Source organism: Staurois parvus, unplaced genomic scaffold (assembly GCF_062004578.1).
Source record: "Staurois parvus isolate SC_StPar_1 unplaced genomic scaffold, SC_StPar_1.0 ptg000473l, whole genome shotgun sequence".
In the NCBI taxonomy this organism is placed as follows: Eukaryota; Metazoa; Chordata; class Amphibia; order Anura; family Ranidae; genus Staurois; species Staurois parvus.
Window position 1 is genome coordinate 2,852,137 of NW_028318269.1, and position 21,083 is coordinate 2,873,219.

The window sequence follows — 21,083 nt, forward strand, 5'->3', positions numbered from 1 at the left end:
AGAAATTGCTATTCAAATTTGAGGTGGCTAGAGTAGAGTTTCAATGAATGTCAATGGGCGGCGTGAGTTGCAAACAAATTGTCATATTGTGAAAACTATCAGGACTATGGCTTAGCCGTGGACATTTTGTGTGGCAGCAGGGATAGCTGAACGTTTTGATATAAGATTTGTTTAGGTGGGCTTGAAAGTGAGGGAGTGATGGCAGTTTAGAAATCATGTCCTGATTTTTCAGCTCACACTCTAGCTTTTGTCATCTCCCACTCTAGTTTTGAACATTCCGCCATTCATTCCTATGGGACCAATTTCACCACAAAAACGGCGATATTTCGTGAACCATACGGTGAAACGTTCCACAAAGTAATAGCACACCAATCAGGAACAATCCACACGTTTCTGTATTTTACTGTCTATGTAGTGTAAACTGTGGGAGGAGTTAGGGTGGTAAATTTGGCTATAATAATATATGTGTGAGATAACAGTAAGTGGTCTTGTCATGCAAGAACACTTAATAATGTTTGGTATATGTATTGTATGATATTTGTTTATTGGTATTCATCCACAAAACTCATCATTTAGCTAATATATGGGGAGTATAGGGTGCATACCTACACTTTATGCTACTTCTCCTATTTGAGCACAGCGCCTATCTATTCATCACTAATTCAAGTGTATTACATAGTTCTGGCTTAGCTCAATGTAAGTATTCAAATCTCATACCTGATGGGCAGCAGAAAAAGCTGAACATTATTGTAGTAGTCGGCGCTGGGGTTCTATGTGAATTGTTTCCCGTCTACACTGACCACAGGGAGTTGCTTGCTCACCATTGCTGCCATTCACAGAATGCCATTTGTTTATTTTTCAACGAACAATGCATTTTCTGATTGGATGAGGTGGGGATTGTGACAGCGCTGCCCCTCCTCTCCACTTGATCTAATCAGAAAATGTTTTGTATTTACTGAAAAAAATACAGGGCATTCTTTGAATGGCTGGTGTTGAGCAGGCACTCTTTTGTGGTCCTTGCGTGGAGGGGAAGGCGCTTAAGACAGGACTGGGAAGAATGCAGCTATCGCAGTGGTGACTACTGCAGTGATTTCCAGCTTCTCCAGCGGCCCATCAGGTATGAGATATGCATACTTACATTGTGCCGAACTGAACTAATGTAAATATGCAATACAGATTATTCTTATAGTTCAGCTTTAATACTCAAAACATAGATAATTGTTTTTTTAATGAAAATGTCTTTGCTTAATGTAGATGTTAATTTTAGTAAAAAAAACATTTTTCTGTTTCTTTTACAGTGCCAGATCCAGTCAAGATCAGTTCCAACCAGCCCCAAACTGCCACGCCCAGTACTTCCACCAGCACTGTCCCAAATAGCAATGGCAAGCGTGCATCTGCCAATGGCCAGCAAGCAGCGGCCTCCCGTTATCTGCCACGTGAGGTGCCTCCACGTTTCCGCCAGCAAGAACAGAAGCAACTTCTGAAGAGAGGACAGCCACTGCCTGCTGGGACACTGACCAGTGCTAATACAGGACAGGATACTGGGCAAACTGGGGCAAGCCCACCTCCACAGCAAGGGGCTGGTGGAGCTCACCATCCCACAAAGACGCACTCGGGTAAGAACAATTCTTTATTAAATGGTGTTTTGAATTCGTATCTAAATGGGATGATTGAACTTATGCAAGAATTAGAATATTCAGTTGTGTGTATTTAACATTGGCGTTATTGTTTGAGTTCATTTGATTTTATTTTACCTTTTATTATTCAAAAAGCAGTGTACCCTTTCTGATTTTTTTTTTTTTTTTTTTTAACTGGGGTCTGACATTGCCAGGCTTGATCACCAGCCCCCATAGACTGCTAGCTTTCTAGCCTCTAAGGAAGTGTCACTGGACATGCATTGGAATGGCAGTTGGCAGAGCTGAGCTGTGAAGTCAGGCCCCGGACTCTATAGTGGAGGTCTTTTTTAACTACTAAACCCACAACAGTGAAATCAGTCTGTATATGCAGTAAAGCATGCTTGTTATACTCACTGTGGAACCTAAGGGATTAATTCTCTGTGTTGTGTAAAAAGGCTGTTTTTTGTTGGGGGGGGGGGGCATGTGTTCAGCACATGGCCAATCAGCATTGTCCAGACAGAGGGCCAGGGGTCATGCAGCCTCATAGGACAGTCAGAGGAGAATGAAAACTCCTACAAGCTTTAGTGCTCTGCTGGACACAGAGGTCACAAGACTCCTCTAACTGCTGATGAGAAAAGGTATTTAGTAGTTTATATTTACTAAAATAATTGCATTTCCATGTTGTGTGTACTGTGGGAGAGCAGATATAGTGAATGCAGGGTCCGGGGTTCAGTAACACTTTTAAGTAGACAAGCAATGATCTAGTGAAAGGCTTTGAGTCCCTGTCAGCATCCTTTAAACCTGCAGACAAAAGAAAAGAAAATCATGTTTTTCAGTTGCTCACTTGTAGTGTTTTTCCTTTCCATAAATTATTTTTTTAATCACCTACAATGTTCTTTTGAACTTGCTAGAAAATTTGAATGGATTGACTCTCTAGTATAGCCCCCTTCCTCTTTGCATGTCATAGCCCTAATTACTGTTAGTGCTGGCCCAGCTCCTCTGCCACTCCCGTTACATGATCTTTTGTGTAGTTGCTGGAGACGGCACACAGGAAAATACTATAGTTTCACTTGAGCAACAGCTGTGAGTGGGCTGCTGGCATCCCATTCAATATGGCAGCATTGAGCAGCAGTGTCAGGCTTTTGTATGTCTACACAAGGGAGGCTCTCACAGGTAACTAACATGAATACATTTTATATGCACAAATCTTATGAAAAGATATTTTGTTACAATGAATGGTCTGGCTACAGAGTCTCTTTAGACTCAGTATTAGATACAGTGTGTCATGTACAGCTGTTAGCATGGATCATAACCACAAGCTGCCATAAAAATTCAGTAGTACTAAAGTCACATTTACACCCCGGTCACATCAGGTGCGATTTGGCATGCGATTTGTCCGCTATTAGAGCGGTCATGTCAGTGTGGTTCGGACTGATATCGGATCCGCACCGATTTCTAAAGGAGTGCATGCACTACTTTTGCTGCGATTTGCATAGACATCTGTGTCAGATGTCTTGCAAATCACAACTGAAATCGGCAGGTCACCCAATTTTGAAATCGTCCGACTTCACTGTGAGTCGCACGATTTCAAATTCAGCTTTGATGTGACCGGGGGCTTAATAAATAAGGTGGGGGTAGATGAATCAGCTTGCTGCTTGATTGCAACACTACATCTCCCAGAACACATCCCCTAGCACCCTTTTAGATTTGCTCATTCCAAGGAAGAAACTGGGCATTGTATGGTGACTTCCAGTGGCCAGCAACATGCTTAGGTTCACACCTATGCATTTTTTTGGTGATTTTTGCAGAAGCACACTACAGTCCATTTAACATGGTTTCACATTTATGTTTTTTTTTTTTTCTAGTGTTGCATTGGACAGAGTCAGGAACTTTTTTAAACACAAAATAGTGCATTGTCGGTTCAATAGACTTCAATGGAGATGCTGCAGAAAAGCATGTAGTGCATTTACTGATGCAATTTTAATGTGTTTTTGATGCATTTTGTTTGTGTGTTTTTTTTTTTTTGTTTTTTTTTTTTTTTCCAAATCTGCTGAAGAACAAATTGGCCAAGAAAAACTGCAAAACACATAAAAAAAAAAAGCATGTGAAAAAACTCATCCCAAAAAGCACTGCAGAAATTGATAAAACAACAAACTGCATAGGTGTGAACCAGGCCTAAAGGGATGCTTGGGATGTGTTCTTTCAGTTTGCCTCATCACCTGTCATCACTTATACTTGTAGTCTCAGTTTTCAGTGTAGCTGAATTGGCGATTACAAAAGAAGATTTTGAGAGAGGTACAATGCATAAAGGAAAAAATGCAAATGGTGATATCTGGAATGATTATCAGGGCCCGTTCACACGTGTCAATACTAGGTGTTTATGCGGCATTTTTAAAGCCTCATAATTGCCCTTATTGCTTTCCATTAATATTTCAATGGGCACCACACAGTGCTGTTTACACAGGAGCAGTAACATTGTGTTGTATTGTGTTAAAATAAGCTACATATTGCTTTCATGAGGCATCAGTGCTTGTCAACCACCTCTATTGATGGTAATGCTCTATTATGGGCAGCACAGTGGCTAAATGGTTAGCACTTCCATTTGGCAGTACTATGGTTGTTGGTTCAAATCCCAACCACGGCACCACCTGCCTAGAGTTTGCATGTTCTCCCTGTGCTTTTGTGGGTTTCCTCCGGGTACTCGGGTTTCCTCCCATACTCCAAAGACATGCTGTTGAGTGAATTGGATCCTGTCTAAATTGGCCCTAGTATATGAATGTATGACTGAAGATTAGGGACCTTAGATTGTACACCCCTTGAGGGTTAGGGACTGATGTAAATGTAATATATATATATGTATGTATGTATGTGTATATATATATATATATATATATATATATATATATATATATATATATATATATAATGTAAAGCACTATGTAAATTGACGACATTATATAAGTACCTGAAATATATAAATATTCGCACCTTAACAGTACCTATAGCATTTATGGCGCATTAGTAAAGCATTTATAAAGTGTTTGCTGGGCATTAGGGGAGAGATTGTGGAGGTTCCAGTGTCCCAGAATGCACTGGGGAAATAGAGAACTAGGACAGAGCAGTCCAGTCACTTCCTGGTTGTACAGAGCAGTTGTACTTAGGTATTTATGGGGGCCTATTGAATGTTAATTTATTTAAAATGTGTTGATTTATTTAAACAGAAAAGGGAAAAAATCTGGTGCAGCTGTGCATGGTAACCAATCAGCTTCCAGGATTTTTTGTCAACGCTTAGAGTGTTACTAAACCCAGCCAGGGGCAGACTGACCATTTGGAAACTGGTCAGTAGGGGGCCCCATGAGATACCCCTGGTACCTTTTTCATAGGCTTTTTTGAGTTTGGGCAAGGACACAGGGGCCCCATGAGTTGTCAGTCCGCCCCTGAACCCAGCACTGATTAGCACTGTGTTGATCACATGCACTCTACCAAGAAAAACAAAACAACTCTAGCAATACACACATACACACAATACTAAGCATGTGCAGCTTACCCGCAAGGCTCTGTTCTATCAGTAGATGGATTGGGGACTGTGGAAGAAGGGGTGATCAGAGAAGACAGGCTCAAGCAGCCTTTTTACACAATGCATAGGGTTACCCCTTAGGTTCCACAAGAAATGAAACTCGATGCATATGTGTCATTTTTGCTTAGTTACTTTTTAGGGAGTTTCAACAAAACCTACGTGTTGTGTTTTTTAAAGTGACTTCATATTGTAGTAAAGCTAGTAATATTTTCTGTAGGGTTTCCATGCTCTTCCTCAAATTACAATTGTTTTGCTGTTACATGTATTAACAATTACAGACTTTACATTCAGTTCTGTTTTTCTATTTTAAATAGATTTTCAAAATGCTGCTGTGTTTTGCTGTTTTGTTAGTATTTAATTTCATCTGCTGACATGGTCATGAATTAATGCATGGTGGTTAATATGGTAGGAAGACGAGGGGGAGGACTGTGCAGCTTGTATAGTCTTACTAACTGCTGATGTTGGTGAAATTGAAATCTGTAACTAGGGAAGGTTGCAGGCTTTGCCAGAATGCAGTGTGATCGTTCGTCAGAGAGCTACAGCATCCTGTTTGAATCTTTTGTTCATTTTAAAGTTTTCATGGAGCAGAGGTTTTCTGTGACAAATATTACTTCTTGCTGGTATGTTACCAATACATTGCTCAAAAAAATTAAAGTAACATTTTGGAAAGACATCAGATCTCAATGGGGAGAAATATCATGCTGGATATCTATACTGGTATGGACTGGGTAATGTGTTAGGAACGTAAAGAAGACCCATCATTTGATGGAAAATAAAATTATCAACCTACAGAGGACTGAATTCAAAGATGTCCTGAAAATCAAAATGAAAAAATTATGCAGCAGTCTAGTCCATTTTGCTGAAATTTCATTGCAGCAACTCAAAATGGTACTCAGTAGTTCGTATGCCCCCCCCCCCCCCCCACATGCTTGTATGCATGCCTGACAATGTCAAGGCATGCTCCTAATGAAACGACAGCTGGTGTCATGGGTATTTCCTTCCAAATCTGGACCAGGGCATCACTGAGCTCCTGGACAGTCTGAGGTGCAACCTGGCAGCGTCGGATGGACTGAAACACGATATCCCAGAGGTGTTCTATTGGATTTAGGTGAGGCGAGCGTGGGGACCATTCAATGGTATCAATTTCTTTATCCTCCAGGAACTGCCTGCATACTCTCGCCACGTGAGGCCGGGCATTGTTGTGCACCAGGAGGAACCCAGAACCCACTGCACCACCGTAGGGTCTGACAATGGGTCCAAGGATTTCATCCAGATACCTAATGGCAGTCAGGGTGCCATTGTCTAGCCTGAGCCTGTAGAGGTCTGTGCGTCCCTCCATGGATATGCCTCCACAGACCATCACTGACCCACCACCAAAACGGTCATGAACGATGTTACAGACAGCATAGGATTCTCTATGGCTTCTCCAGACCCTTTCATATCTGTTGCATGTGCTCAGGGTGAACCTGCTCTCATCTGTGAAAAGCACAGGGCACCAGTGGTGGACCTGCCAATTCTGGTGTTCCATAGCAAATGTCAATCGAGCTCTATAGTGCCAGGCAATGAGCACAGGGCCCACTAGAGGACGTCGGGCCTTCAGGCCACCCTTATGAAGTCTGTTTCTGATTGGTCAGAGACATTCACACCAGTGGCCTGCTGAAGGTAATTTTGTAGCGCTCTGGCAGTGCTCATCCTGTTCTTCCTTGCACAGAGGAGCAGATACCGGTCCTGCTGATGGGGTAAGGATCTTCCATGGCCCTTTCTAGCTCTCCTAGAATAACTAGGCCTGTCTCCTGGAATCTCCTCCATGCTCTTGAGACTGTGCTGGGAGACACAGCAAACCTTCTGGCAATGGTACGTATTGATGTGCCAATGTGGAGGAGTTGAAGTGCCTGTGCAACCTCTGTAGGGTCCAGGTAGCATGTAGGGTCCTCATGCTACGTTTTGGGGGTCGCCTCATTGTCCATCTAGTGCACCTGTTGTTAATTTTATTAACACCAAAGCAGCTGAAACTGATTAACAACCCCCTCTGCTACTTAACTGACCAGATCAATATCCTAATTTAATTGACTTCATGCTATCCTCTGAGTAAAAAGTGTTCCTTTAATTTTTTTTCGAGCAGTGTATAATACATAAACTATAAAACATGTAGCGCTTAATGCCTTGGAAAAAGGGTGATAAGTTGTCCCAAAGAGTGAGAAAAAGTCCTCCACCAACACCATACACAGCCTCTTACTAGAGGGCAAGACCACATCATTTATGGTCGATCAAATGGAAGAGTAGGACCAGATAACTTCTCCACCTGAAGGCACCTCCACAGCTCACACCACAAAGAATGTACTTCAAAATAGTGGTTTGCAAACGTAGGGATGGAAATATGGAACCATAGGACTTCTTCACCAAAAGACAACTCCTAAGTTTATAACGCAGAGGTTATACTTCATTAAACCATCTCAGGATATTAGGGTGCATGTAAGAGAGAAACAAAGGCTCCTCATGGCATAGTATTAAGAAAAAGCAATGTTTAATAGAAGGAATGCACTTACAAACTAACAGTGGTAAAAGCATATGAATTTGCTGTTGTTTCCAACCGACAAAATGGCCACGGTACGTGGCATGATGGCGTCAGAGGACGCAGCTCCACCCTACGCATTTCGTCATAAATGGGGTTGTCAGGGGCGTCCGTATATTACGTACCCGGGGACTGCTTTCCTGGTTAATGCTGTGAAACTTTATATGTTAAGGATGATAAATGATTATCTGATTTGCCTCCCCCCTTGAATCTTTTTACTTACTTGCTAGTCTATAATTTAAGTAAACCTAAGGCATCCTATGGCAGGTATCTGCACAGAACCTTTCCCCCATACCCACTTAAAGCTTCACTTCTTCAGAGAGATATTAAAAACAAATGATCAACTGCAGCTGTGTACTGAATACACAAGAAAGGAGATGTGAAATGCTGCTGCAAGCTTCATCCTTTTGTAATCCCTGTACAGCACTCGGTGTGGGAGAGTGAGAGGTAACGCAAAACTTCCGCCGCCCTTTTAGGGCCAGTGCACACCACAGGCAGTCCAGTGCATTTTTTTTCTGCATCAAAAACGCATTGATAGTAGGTTACATGGTTTCCAATGGCATGGTTCACACCAGTACAGTCACTTCCAGTTCCAGAAAAAAAGTAGAACACACTGCATTTTTTCTGCATAGAACTATACTGGAACGCAGTAAAACGCATCCAAATTGCACCGGAAGGCACATCTCCTTATTTAAGTTGAAGAAAAAGAGAGGAAAAATGAACTGGAACGCTTGAAAATGCACATACAGAAACGCATCTGGATTGCATTTCTATAGTGTGAACCGCCCCTAAAGGAAGGATAAGTTGACTTTAAAAAAAATGTAAAGGAAATGTGGCTTTCCTTCTTTTTTTGAGCTTCAGCTTCTAGGAGCGAAAAAAAAAACCTGTTTTTGGAGTGTTTTTCCCAGCAGAAAAAAAAACGCTAAACGCTCCTAAAATGCTACTAACAGCTTTTTTTTTCTAGCTTTTTCTTCTTTTTTTTTTTTTTCTACATGTACTGTAAAAACGATAATAAAATGCTAACGCTCCTAAACAACACTCTTACCAGCGTTTTTTGATCTTGAAAAACAAAACGCTAATGTGCATGGAGCCTCAAAGTTGTGGGCCTGCTGTGTACATTACATGGTACAGAGCCCCAAAAAATACATTTAATTCAAGGTTGTAATAGGAACAAACGGGGAAAAAATGAGGGGTGAATACTTTTGCAAGGAACTGTATGTGCAGCCATCTTGCAGTGCCTGATGAAATCTTTTGTTACATTGCAACTGAACAATAAAGGAAATGTGTCTGATCCCAAGAAAACAAACCGACTTCAGACCTGAACTCAGCAGCTTTCTCCTGACTTTGGTTTGGCCAAGGGCCTAGCAGTGTATTTGGTGGACTGTAAGCCTGCGGGTTGAACATACACAGCTTTGCTTTTTAGTCTATAGTGGAAAACTCATATTATATAAATGACCGATTTTAGTTAAAATCTGTAAATTTTATATCCATGGCTCAGTGCTGAGTTGCAACAACATAGTGCAAAAATATTGTAGGTAAGAGGTGTTTGTAATAATCCAGCTAAAGGAAGCTGAAGAATCCAGAATTTAGAGTTTAAGCGTTCCATTCAATATATGTTGGCCTGGATAATGTCCATGCACTTTTCCTTTTTGACAGCATTTTGCAGTTGTGCTATCAAAGCATGATAATACTGTCCATGAAAGTCTGATTTTTTTTTTTTTTTTGGGACAGTTCTAGGCACTTTATAGGAGCCAGAAAAATCTATTCATTGACAGTAGTAAAGCTGTGATGTTATTGGCACGTTTGTTATTTGATCCCAGTATTTGCTCAACCTTGCATGGGTTACAACCAGTAAACACTTTTTTTCCTAGTTTTCTTGCATGGGAAAGAAGCCAATTTACAGTCCATTACTTGGCTTCCTTGAAAATGGTCTGTTGCAATGCTTTTAGTATGGGCAGGTTTTGGTTTGTGTCAAAACTGCTTTGCAACGCATACAAGTCAGTGGCAATGCAGAAACCGTATGAAGCCGGTGGATGCAGCTTAGGAGGCCAAGTGGCAGTCAGGAGTTCACCTGTAGGTTAAAGGATACATGTACCTTTTGGAGCATGTTGCATGTTCTACCCGTTTTTAGGGCGGAACATGTGACATGTTCCCATAGCTGCAGCCGCGCCTGCCTTTTGATAGAATGGAGAGACGACTTTGAAAACTGCACGGTCGTGCGTTGCTCCGCCCACACGGCTGCGTCACTCATTCACTGTGTTCTGTGAATGAGTGCCTACAAGTCCCGGCAGCCTTAGCGGTTGTGGGCTTGTAGTTTTCAATGAACTACCGCGGTGCTGTGGAGCTCCATCGTAGTTCATTGAAGCTTCCTGTCAGTATATCTGCTTGCTCATACATCCAGTATAACTAGCTGATATTCTGCCAGGTCTGCAGGAGACCTGCATGGCATCAGCGATCTAATGAAAGCTGGTTCAATGCTTTCCAGGCTCCTTTTGGACAAAAATAATAAATGCACATTTTTTTAACCTGCAAAAAAAATGTGCACTTATTATTTTTGTCCAAAATGTGAACCTGTCCTTTAAATGTACTCAGAATGATCTCAAGTGTCCCAAACTAATCAGAAATGCAGGAGGAACACACCTGGAAGGATACTGCATTTGTCCATCAACAGAAGTCCTAATACCTTGGTCACACAGGCATACTACAGCGTACACCCCTGTGAGGACTTATGAAGCTGAAATACATCTTGTGTGGAGCAGCCACACACACAAAAAAAATTTTTACCACTTGATGACCAGCAGTGTACCCGTACATCACTGAACTTCAAGTGATTATATACCAGGATGATGCCTGCAGCTACAGACATCATCCCAGTATTGTGTTTTAGAGTCAAAAGTCGGCTTTCTTGAAAAAGTAATCCTATCGCCCTTCTGCGGCTCTCTCAAACTCTCCCACCGTATCGGGAGACCCAAGTGCCTCCTCCAGCTGACCATAGAGATAATCAGAGACCGGAACAGCTCTGATCATCTCTATGGTATAGGAAACCGGAAGCAATGAGTTTCCCCAGATGTAAACAACGCCATTTTAAATTGGGAAAGCATTGGATCACACCGATCTTGGTGTAGTCGGGTGCTTCTAAGGGCAGAGGAGACATCTGGGGTCTAATAGACCCCAGATCTCTCCGTAAAGAGTACCTGTCACTGCCCATGATATTCCTGTGATAACAATAAAAGTGAATTTAAAAAAATTAAAGCGATAGTGTACAAATAAAGAGAAAATTAATTTTAAAATATTGTAAAGTGCCCCCCCCCCTCCTCCCCGTGCTTACACATATACGTCAGTCCTGCATGTGCACACTGTGATCATCTCACACATGTGAGGTATCACCGTGAACATCAGATCGAGGGCAGTAATAAATATGGATAATAAAATTTTAGGGATGCACCAATAGACCAGTGGCCGAATTGTATCTGCCAAAGATAGGATTCTCAGCATTTTACCGATAGGAAATAAAAAAGGAGCTGATAATGGCAGCCAAAAACGCTTGCTTTTTACCACGTCTAAGGTACTTTTTTATAGATTATATGACACAAAAAAGCTTCAAAACGTGTGTGTTTTTGATGGGTTTTCAATGCATTTCAGGCCTGGCTCACACCAGTGCAGTTTGTGTGTTTGGGTTTTTTTTATTTATTTGTTGTTGCTGGGCAGATTAAAAATGCATCAAAACCGCAACACCACAACCAGTTTCCACAACAATTCAGTTTGCGTTTTGTCTGTTTTGCAGTGTGTTCTTTGCACTTGCTTTTTTTTTTTTATACGTATTTTTTTATGTGGTTTGCATTTTTTTAATGGGTTTTTTTTTTTTTGGCCCTTTCTGGCACTTTTCAAAAACACAGCAGCTCAAAAAAGCATATGTGTCCCATAGGAAACCATGTTAAATGAACTGTAGTGCGTTTCTGCAAAAAGCCCTAAAAAAAACACCTCAGTTGGAGAAGGGGGTGGGGGGTGGCAAATATGCAGCTAGCAGAATTTTTTTTAACACCTGAGCTTTTCTTGTGCTTTTTTACGCATAAGCGCTTTAAAAAAATGCCCAGTGTGAAAGCAGCCTATTGGCTGAAAAAGTGCTGAAAATAAGTGTGTGTGTGAAAATCTCAAAAATATATTTAAAAAAAAAAAAGTCCATTTTGGTTTTCGGCCAAATGCATCCTGAATTTTGGACTTCAGTTTCAGTCCAAGAATTTTGGTGCACCACTATAAAATTTACATTGTTGTTGTTGCATGTTTGTGCACAATTTTAAAGCGTGACATGTTTGGTATCTATTGACTCAGTTTAACATCATGTTTTAGATTTTACCAAACAATTGCACAAAAACTGCTGCGCAAAAACCGTGCAACATAACAAAATTGCATCACCCACCAATTTACTTTCTAGGGCCAGAAAAGGCTTAGTCTTTACTCATTTCCTCACTGACCTGACAACAAGCAATTTCAGGGCTGAAAAGATTAGAATTAATAATTCTAAGAAGGTTATGTGGTCATTTTTAGATAAAGCTATGCTTAGATCTTTGGGGGTTTTTTCTAGAGGGAAAAAAAGAAAGCGTTTGCGATTTCCTGGTTTGTATTTGGCAGCAAACTTGCTACGTTTATCCTAGTCACAAGGCTTTTATTATTGAAGAAAATAGTTGATTTCCCACTTTTTCTAAAGAGGCAGAAAAAAAGATGGAAATTTTGACAAGATTGCAAATAAAAAGGCCAAGACTGACAATACAGCTACAGCAGTGGGTTTTCTTCGAAGGATTCCCTCCAGCAGCAGAGCAGAAAGGAAGGCAGAGCTTGGCCTGCAGCACAGTTTACAACAGTGGGTCTTGGCAATACAAATGTATGGAAAGTGTAGACGGGTAGGTTCATGAATGATCTTTCTCTAGGTAGTCTTTGTGAGCACTGCTGAACTAATCCAGGAAATATTGAAATTGTGCTTAACTATGTTTTGTGTACAGATTGACTTTATTAACCACCTCCCGCCATATAGTAATATGATGGACGCAAGGCGGTTCTCTCATTCTGGGAGGACGTCATATGACGTCCTCCCATTCTCACCACGCATGCGCGACTCGGAGCGGTCGGCGGTGCGCTGTGTCCCTCGGACACCAATCACGGAAAGAGCCGAAGATGTCGGCTCGGTCATGTGATCAGCTGTGTCCAATCACAGCTGATCACATGTAAACAGGGAAATGCCGGTTATTAGAGGAGAGGAGAGCCGGTAATCGGCTTTCCGCAGAGGGGACATGTACACTGATCATCAGGGCACTGATAAGTGTGCCCTGATGATCAGTGTAGCCCCAGCAGTGCCACCTGTCATTGTCCATCAGTGCCTTGTGCCAGTGCTCATCAGTGCCACATATCGGTGCTTACCAGTGCACATCAATGCCACATATCAGTGCCCATCTGAGTTGACAGTCAGTGCCGCCTAACAGTGCCATATATCAGTGCCATGTATCAGTGCTGCCTTTCAGTGCCCATCAGTGATGCTTGTCAATGCCCATCAGTGCCACCTACCAGTGCCTCCTCAACAGTGCCACCTATTAGTGTCCATCATTGCAGCCTATCAGTGCCCATCACTGCAGCCTCATTAGCGCACATCGGTGAAGGAGAAAAATCACTTATTTACAAAATTGTATAACAAAAACTAAGAAAAAAACTTTTTTTTTTTTCAAAATTTTCAGTGGTTTTTGGTTTAAGAAAAAATAAAAAAACTCAGAGTTGATTAAATACCACCAAAATAAAGCTCTGTCACAAAAAAATGATAAAAATGTCATATGGGTACAGTGTTGCATGACCGCGCAATTGCTATTCAAAGTGCGACAGCGCTGAAAGCTGGAAATTGGCCTGGGCAGGAAGGGGGTATAAGTGCCCTGTAGGCAAGGGGTTAAAGCTAAACTCCAGCCTTACCTGCAAGGTCTAACACTGCCTCTGACTTCCACAAAAGATATTCATTTGAATATCCTCTCTGCTGTCTTGAAAAGAATAAATATTACAGGCCTTCTCGCTGCGGCCCCCTGCACTTTGCTCATCAGCTGTGGGTTGAATTTCACTCTACTTTTGGGGTTGCGCCCCTGGCCCGCCTCCTAAAGCTGTTGAGTTCCCCTTTAGTAAATCTTTTGCAGAATGCACTTGGTGAGTGTGCTCATTCTGTCTGCATCCTTTGCCGGTTTTTCTTTTTTCCTCTTACTCGGTGGGCATTACCTGGCCATTGGATTGTATGCAGAAACAATTAATCTGGGAAGGCCCCTCTCCTACCTCGCTTTTGGATATTGCTGTTCAGAGAGCATTTGACAGGCGGTGAGGAGACATTGCATCGCCTTCTCACTGACTGCTTTAACCCCTTGAACCCTGCAGTGCCCCGCAACCTGGTATCATGTTTAGTGAATGCAGCTGTGATGATTTGGCATAAAATGGTGGCTCAGTTGTGCACTCTTACTATCCAGCCAACTACTAGTGTAGGTGAGTCCCTAGTGCTGATTTACAATGTGGCTTTCAAAGCCCTCACTAAAGCAGTAGTAGTTACAGTTTAGTTACTTGTGTCTACAGGTAAGCTTACCTCTAAGCACAGTGAAAGTCTCCTACATGTGCACCGTGTAGGAGATATTCACATCTGTAGCAGCCTGTGATGTCACCGGCACATGTGCACTTGCACTCTCAATGGATGGCACACTTGTGTGTGGTGTTCATTGAGAGCTCTGTGCCGCAATCATGCCTCCCGTGTGCACGCACGGTAGTGACGTTTTTGTGGCTCAGTCATTCAAATGGCCGAAGCCCACAAACACGGAAGGAAGGCAGGCAGGGTGAAGATGGAAGCCATGCCAGCAGTGACAGCGTGCCGCTGGAGGGATTGCTTTTATAGGTAACATTAGCTCATTATATCATTAATTTCCATACCGGGCACTTTTACCCCCTTCCTGCCCAGGCCAATTTTCAGGTCTCAGCGCTCTCACACTTTGAATGGCAGTTGAGCAGTCATGCAACACTGAACAAAATGATAACATTTTTGTTTGAGTACACACAACTAGAACTTTCTTTTGGTGGTATTTAATCACCACTGGGGTTTTTATATTTTGCTAAATTAACAAAATAAAGACCACAAATTTTGAAAAAAAAAACACGTTTCTTTGTTTCTGTTATAAAAGTTTACAAATAAATAATTGTTCTTCATAATTTAGGCCAACATGTATTCTGCTACGTTTTTTGAAGCTGTAATTTTTTTTTTGTCATTTTTCGAAAAATGAAAATATTTTTTTTTTTACATACTGTCACCAGTGCAGTACAGCGTAATCATATAACTGGCATGGCGGTGATCATGGACACTGACTGGTGACAATACAAAAAAAAAAGATTTTTGTTTTCAATTTTTTTTTTTATTTATATTTTCTTTTTTATTTTCTTTTTCTCTTTTTTTTTTTTAAGATTTTTTTTTCCTATTACACTATAACCAAAGTTGTATAATGTTACCATAGTAACATTGTACTATGGGGAAGTGATCAGTTTTTTTGTTTTTTTTTTTTTTACACAATTCGATTGCTTATAGGAAAGAATTTCTTTGCTATAAGCAAGCATTTAACTGAATGAAATCAATTCATTCAGGTTTTTTTGTTGTGATTAGCTGCACGGCTGATCACATGACACAGATAGGCTGTGACAGGCCCAGCTTGTGCATGTGATCACTGTGACCATTCACAGTTAGACACGCTTGTATATAATGGATGGCATAAAAGGAAGCCATCCATTGTATACAACTGTCATGTGGCCTGCTGTGTTTGGTCACATGGTACAGGCAGCGGGGTCGGTACACATATCTGTCATCGGCCGTGTCTGAGGTACATGGCCGGTGACAGATCATGCCATAGCGCAGCCCTGCGGGCACACACAATGCGCTATCCAGGAAGGATGACATATGACGCCCTCCTGGAGGGACAAGAGGGTCACCCAGCCGTCATATTACCATAGGCCTGGCCGGAAGTGGTTAACTTGCAGAGGGAATATTTTTTTTTTCTTCATACTTGGCTACTGGTTTCATGCCCATTGTCATGTTTTTTTTTTCTTATGTATTGCAATGTGCTTTGTATTTCACATAAACATGTATGAATACCTTTTTTAGATGTTGATCCTTTTCTGTTGAAGAAGAAAAAAACAAGTGTGGTTCCAGACTTTATGGGTGAAGTTGGGAATACATGACTTGCAGATTCACCGGCTAGGGATTAGGTGTTCCCAGATAAACAGACTACTAACAGCAATAGGTTTTGTTTAAAACTTTATCAGTAATGTAAAAAAGTCTGTATGCCTAAATTCTGACATTGTACAAATTACAGTATTTATTATGTTTCAAAAAGGTGTTGAGGTGAAGTTAGAGGACTTGGTCCCCTGGGCACAGACTCTGAGAAGCATTGAGAATTGCTTCCTCGGTCTCCTGTCCCCCAGGGATTACTCCAACCCCACCCCCCCTCAGTGATCAAAGGCAGCTTGTTTTTAGGTGCATTCAGTTTGCAGGTGGCACTCGTTTGTGATGCTTCTGAGATCATTAAGAGTTGAATGTCCAGTGCATTTTACCATGTCCTGACCTGCATTTCACCTCCTAAGCGTCATTGACTTGCTTTGAGCTGCTTTTGCAGTCCTGTAAATTTGCATGGGGAGAGCGGCATCCCTGATGAGGCCCTTATTTAAACCATATATTGTAATATTCTGGCAAGATACAGAGAAAGAGGCAAGATCTGGAGTTGAGCTGTGTGAGACAACCTGTATACACATATAGATAAGAACAAAAAGGCTACTCCACAGATTCATTATCATCTCCCCTGGGCTACATCTCTGTCCCAGAAAGTAGATGATGGCATTGGCACTCTGCTAAGAAGGGGGGAATTGTCAATGGGCTTACTATGATCTCTTTGGGAGGTAGTAAACACCCAGAATTGTCACATTTACACTTTGCTTATATTGGAATCTCCAAACTAAACAAAGGGCCAAAAGGCAAAGTCTTCTAATGGCAACACTTGTTCCTGTGACAACTGTCTAAGGCCTCTTTCACATGGGCCTAGCTACTGACTCATGATTGCAGTGGATTGCATTGTCAGCAGCTGCTGGTACATGGTTAGCACCCAATTGGGAGGGAAGATGCCACCCTCTGCATGTTTGTTTGAAGAGGGATTTCACACTGAAATCCCTCCTCACAGCGTCTATTGGATGAATGTGACAGGCCCTCTTTTTCGTTTGTCCTTTTAGCCATTGTCTTTTTTTTACAGGCAGCTGAGGTGAGTTAAAAATGAGATTCAACCACCTGACCGTGTCCATATGAAAGAGGTCCTAAGAGGGTAGCTCCCCTCTTTTGGAAGAGCTCTACTCCTGTTGTCTCCAGAACAGGAAGTGGAGGCATAGATCCTTTTTGGGGAACACCACTATTGACACAAAGTGATTGTGGAGCGTATACTCGGGACAAGAGTGAGGACTGATCTTTAGCAATTCAAGGCTAATGCATGATTGGTTAAATGAAGATGCCATTGGTTTTGTATTATAGTATAGCTCCTTGCCCTTCTAGATAATATCCTGGCTGGTTTATGTTTTGAATACCTGTGGCTGCCATCCCTATTTATCCTTTGAGAGACTTTTTTTTTTTTTTATATATATAGCAGCTCTCCCCTCTATTTGTGCTCCCCAATACCTGTCCCCCAAGGTGAATGGGAAATGCTGCACACTGTATGTGGTGGGGTTTCTGCCAGTGCCTGAGATCCCTGGATTGGATTGATTCACTAAATTGCTGCCTCCTTCATTCCCCGCTCCTGAAGAAGCAGAACAATCTGCAAAACGCATTGAGGATTGTGAGTCTTCCGCTCTCTCCCCTTTTTATATATTTTTATATATTCATATAAAATGTATAGAGAATATTTGTATAGAATTGTGACATTTAACCTAACTTTGGCTAACTTGTTATAAGTGTCCATGAGGATATGGAAAGTCTATCTAGGTATTGGGACAAATAAGAGTTTTTAATGTAATGTTTGTATTGCTTTAATAAAGATTTTAAGAATTAGTGGGCGATATATCCTTGAGCACCAGAAAAGTCCATTATGTCCCAAATTATTCTTTTGCTCTAAGGTTGTTTTGGTGATCCATCAATCTACACCAACCAACTTTTAATTGAATGAAAGCTAAATGTAAACAAAAGGGCAGGGCACAGCTGATGACATTACCAATATATTATGGGCAATGCTTCATCACTGAGTGGGCAAAGGTTGATGAGGAACTGAGACTAGCTCTCCATCAAGTCTGCTTCACTTTTAAATGAGAGCGCATAGCAGTGGGTGGATTCAAAAGCTGCAGGATGTTTGAAGAGTGGCTATGGATCCACCCACCATATAGGGAACTAGTCTCTCAATTTCCCATCAGCCTCCGCCCACCTTGGCTATGTGCCTGTAAATGTGACAGCCACAGTGGCTGGGGTGGCTGAAAGTGCACTGAAGGAGTGTCCATTACAGGCACAGACACATTAATTCACCTGCTTGTGACAGGTACAGGAATTGGGCAAAAGCACAGACACTCTTTTGGAGCTGCGCCCCAACGGACGTCTTACGAATTCCAAAGACTGTATGGCAGTAGGTCCTTATTATCATGTTACCTGACCTGGTTTGATGTTTTTTGTTCAGAATTTGAAAATAACATTTTTGTTAGCAAGTATCCATTTTTAAAAGGCAAAACAAGTCCTGGGGTCATTTATCCAAAATCTGTCCAGGCCATCAAGCTCATCTTGGCTGAAGAATGAACCATTGTGAACTTTGTTTGCCCATCTTGGTTTAAAGAGTAACAGATTATCCAGGGATAATCCAGGCACCTCTGCTACCCTTTTACCTTGAAGAGGTTTTAAAAATAGATTTATACTCATATTTTTCAAAGTCTGTTTCACATTTTATGTTCCTAATAGTGTCATCTGGTCTTTTAGAGACCCCAGTATTTCTACATTGGTCAGCTAGAATTCATAGTGTCTATCACATCCTGGCTCTTGATTGAGATAGCTCTACCTAGGCTGTCAGATGCCCTAATATATTTACAGTGAGCAAACCATGTTTAGTTTTTCTTTATGTCCTGGTTTTTGGTTTATTTATCAGTTTGGTCTGAGGACTTTACTAAATAGTTTGATAAAGTTGCATTCAGCTCCTTTGGCTTTTTTTAACCTGGTATGTAGCTGTGCAGCTCTATCCTGGATGGTTTTCCAGCATGCCCGTTTGATAGAAGTCCGTTTTAAGACAGACAGCTGTACATAGAGGCCGAAAGTCAGGTTCCTGCTGAACCAACTGTATTTTGCCTGTTTTCGGCCCGTTTTCTGCCCATGTGTACCCAGCTTATGATGCAGACAAGCATGTGGTGGAGTGGGTAGAAGCAGATTCTTCCACTGTTTCTAGCCTTAGAAACTAAAATATGTATAGCTAGCATTCGTTCTTCAACAGTACAGAACACGTCCAGTTGAATGTGAACATGTTTTGTAGCCTCTCTGAGCTAGTTCTTCAATTCTGACAAGTGTCAAAAAGGTACCCCAGCACATATATTCAGACAGATAGCACAGGCACCTTAATTCCATCACCACTACAATCCTTTTACAATCTCTACTCCAGTGTTTTGACAACAATTCACATAATCAGCCATGTAAGTTAAAGGTTTGACACCTATGTAGACTTCTGCCACCAAGAATGAGGTTGTATAACTGCAACAGGGAGATTGCACAACTTTCACAACTCCTGTTTTCCTTTACATGGTGGTTGGATTAACCACTTGTCTATCAGGGCAATTTGTTTATTTTTTGCACACGTTAAAATCTTTTTTAGCTAGAAATTACTGTAAGCCCCCCAAAATATATATTTTCTGAAAGCGTAGAACCTGGAAAATAAAATGGGGGGTGGTTGCCATTTTTTATATTGCATGACATTTGTGCAGTTATTTATCAAACAAATACATACATACATACATGAATTTTAGTGCAAACAAACAAAATATTATATCCAATTTTTTGGTAAAATATAAAAGATGGGGTTGTATAAAGCAAATCGATAACAAACATGTCAAGTCTTAAAATTGCTCACACCCATGGAATTGCAAACAATTGTGATACCCCCATGCTTTAGAAGTCTTTACGGGTCATCAGTTTTGGGTTAACCGTGAGCTATGACCCTAGAATTATTGTTGTTGTTCCATTGTTTGCAATTCCTCACGTGTGTGGCGCAATTATTATATACATAGATGTGCTTATTTATGGGGGGTGCTTTATAATTTTTATTTTGTACAATTGTGTACACTTAATTATTTTCTACTTTATTGCGATCACAAGTGGGCTAACAAACCCTCTATAACAGTGGTTCTCAACCTGTGGGTCGCGACCCCTTTGGGGGTCGAACGACCCTTTCACAGGGGTCCCCTAAGACCATCAGAAAACACATGTTTCCGATGTAAAGAGCAGCTACTGTGTAGAAAGCAGCTGCTGTGTTGAAAGCAGCTACTCTGTTAAAAGCAGCTACTGTGTTGAAAGCAGCAGTATTGGAGGTAAAACGACACTCATGAATTATAATTACTGGGTAAATAATTTTATGGTTGGGGGTCACCACAACATGAGGAACTGTATTAAAGGGTCACGGCATTTGGAAGGTTGAGAACCACTGGTCTATATGATAGCATGATCAGGTGGCAGGTACTCTTTATGGAGACATTGGGGGTCTCCAAGGAATGACAGCTTTGTCACCGGACATTACGTAATTCGTAGACAAGTGGTTAAGGTGTTGGTGTGACCAGTGTGGATATAAATATAAAACTGAAGAGCTGGTTTGGATAAGCGATCAAATGTCTTTGACATAACAAAACAAGTCCAGTTGAATGTGACTGACTGTTCGCTATACAGTGACCTGAAGAAATAAAACTTCCACAGATAAATGTGTTTTGTTGTGTTTTTTTTTTTATTTTTTTTATGGAGAATGTAAGAATGTTCGCAGTAAAGTAAAATTTTAAAGTGATGAGATATTTTTATCAAAAACTGGAAATAAGTATGTATGGTATACTTACATGGCAAAGGAGGATTCACATTTTTTTCTATTTTATTTTTTTAATATTATTCACAAATTGTAAAATAATGAATGTATATATATTTATTATATTTTTATATGACAAAGTACTATAGGATTTATTTTAATTTCTTTTTGTGTTATTTTATTTATTCTTTTGTTTTATTCTTTTCTGTTGTCAGGTTACTACTATATGGAGTCGTGAATGTACTATTTATATTTTAAAGTAGCTT

At 41.0% G+C, this 21,083-nt stretch overlaps 1 protein-coding gene across 2 annotated transcripts in view; it reads left to right on the forward strand.

The window, feature by feature from the left end:
• Positions 1-21,083, forward strand: part of LOC149452429 (trinucleotide repeat-containing gene 6C protein-like) — a 179,613-nt gene that overhangs the window by 153,054 nt on the left and 5,476 nt on the right. For both annotated transcript variants that reach the window (XM_089689411.1, XM_089689410.1), the window contains exon 4: positions 1,299-1,616. In XM_089689411.1, the coding sequence (XP_089545537.1) occupies positions 1,299-1,616 (318 nt within the window). The remainder of the gene's footprint in view (positions 1-1,298; positions 1,617-21,083) is intronic.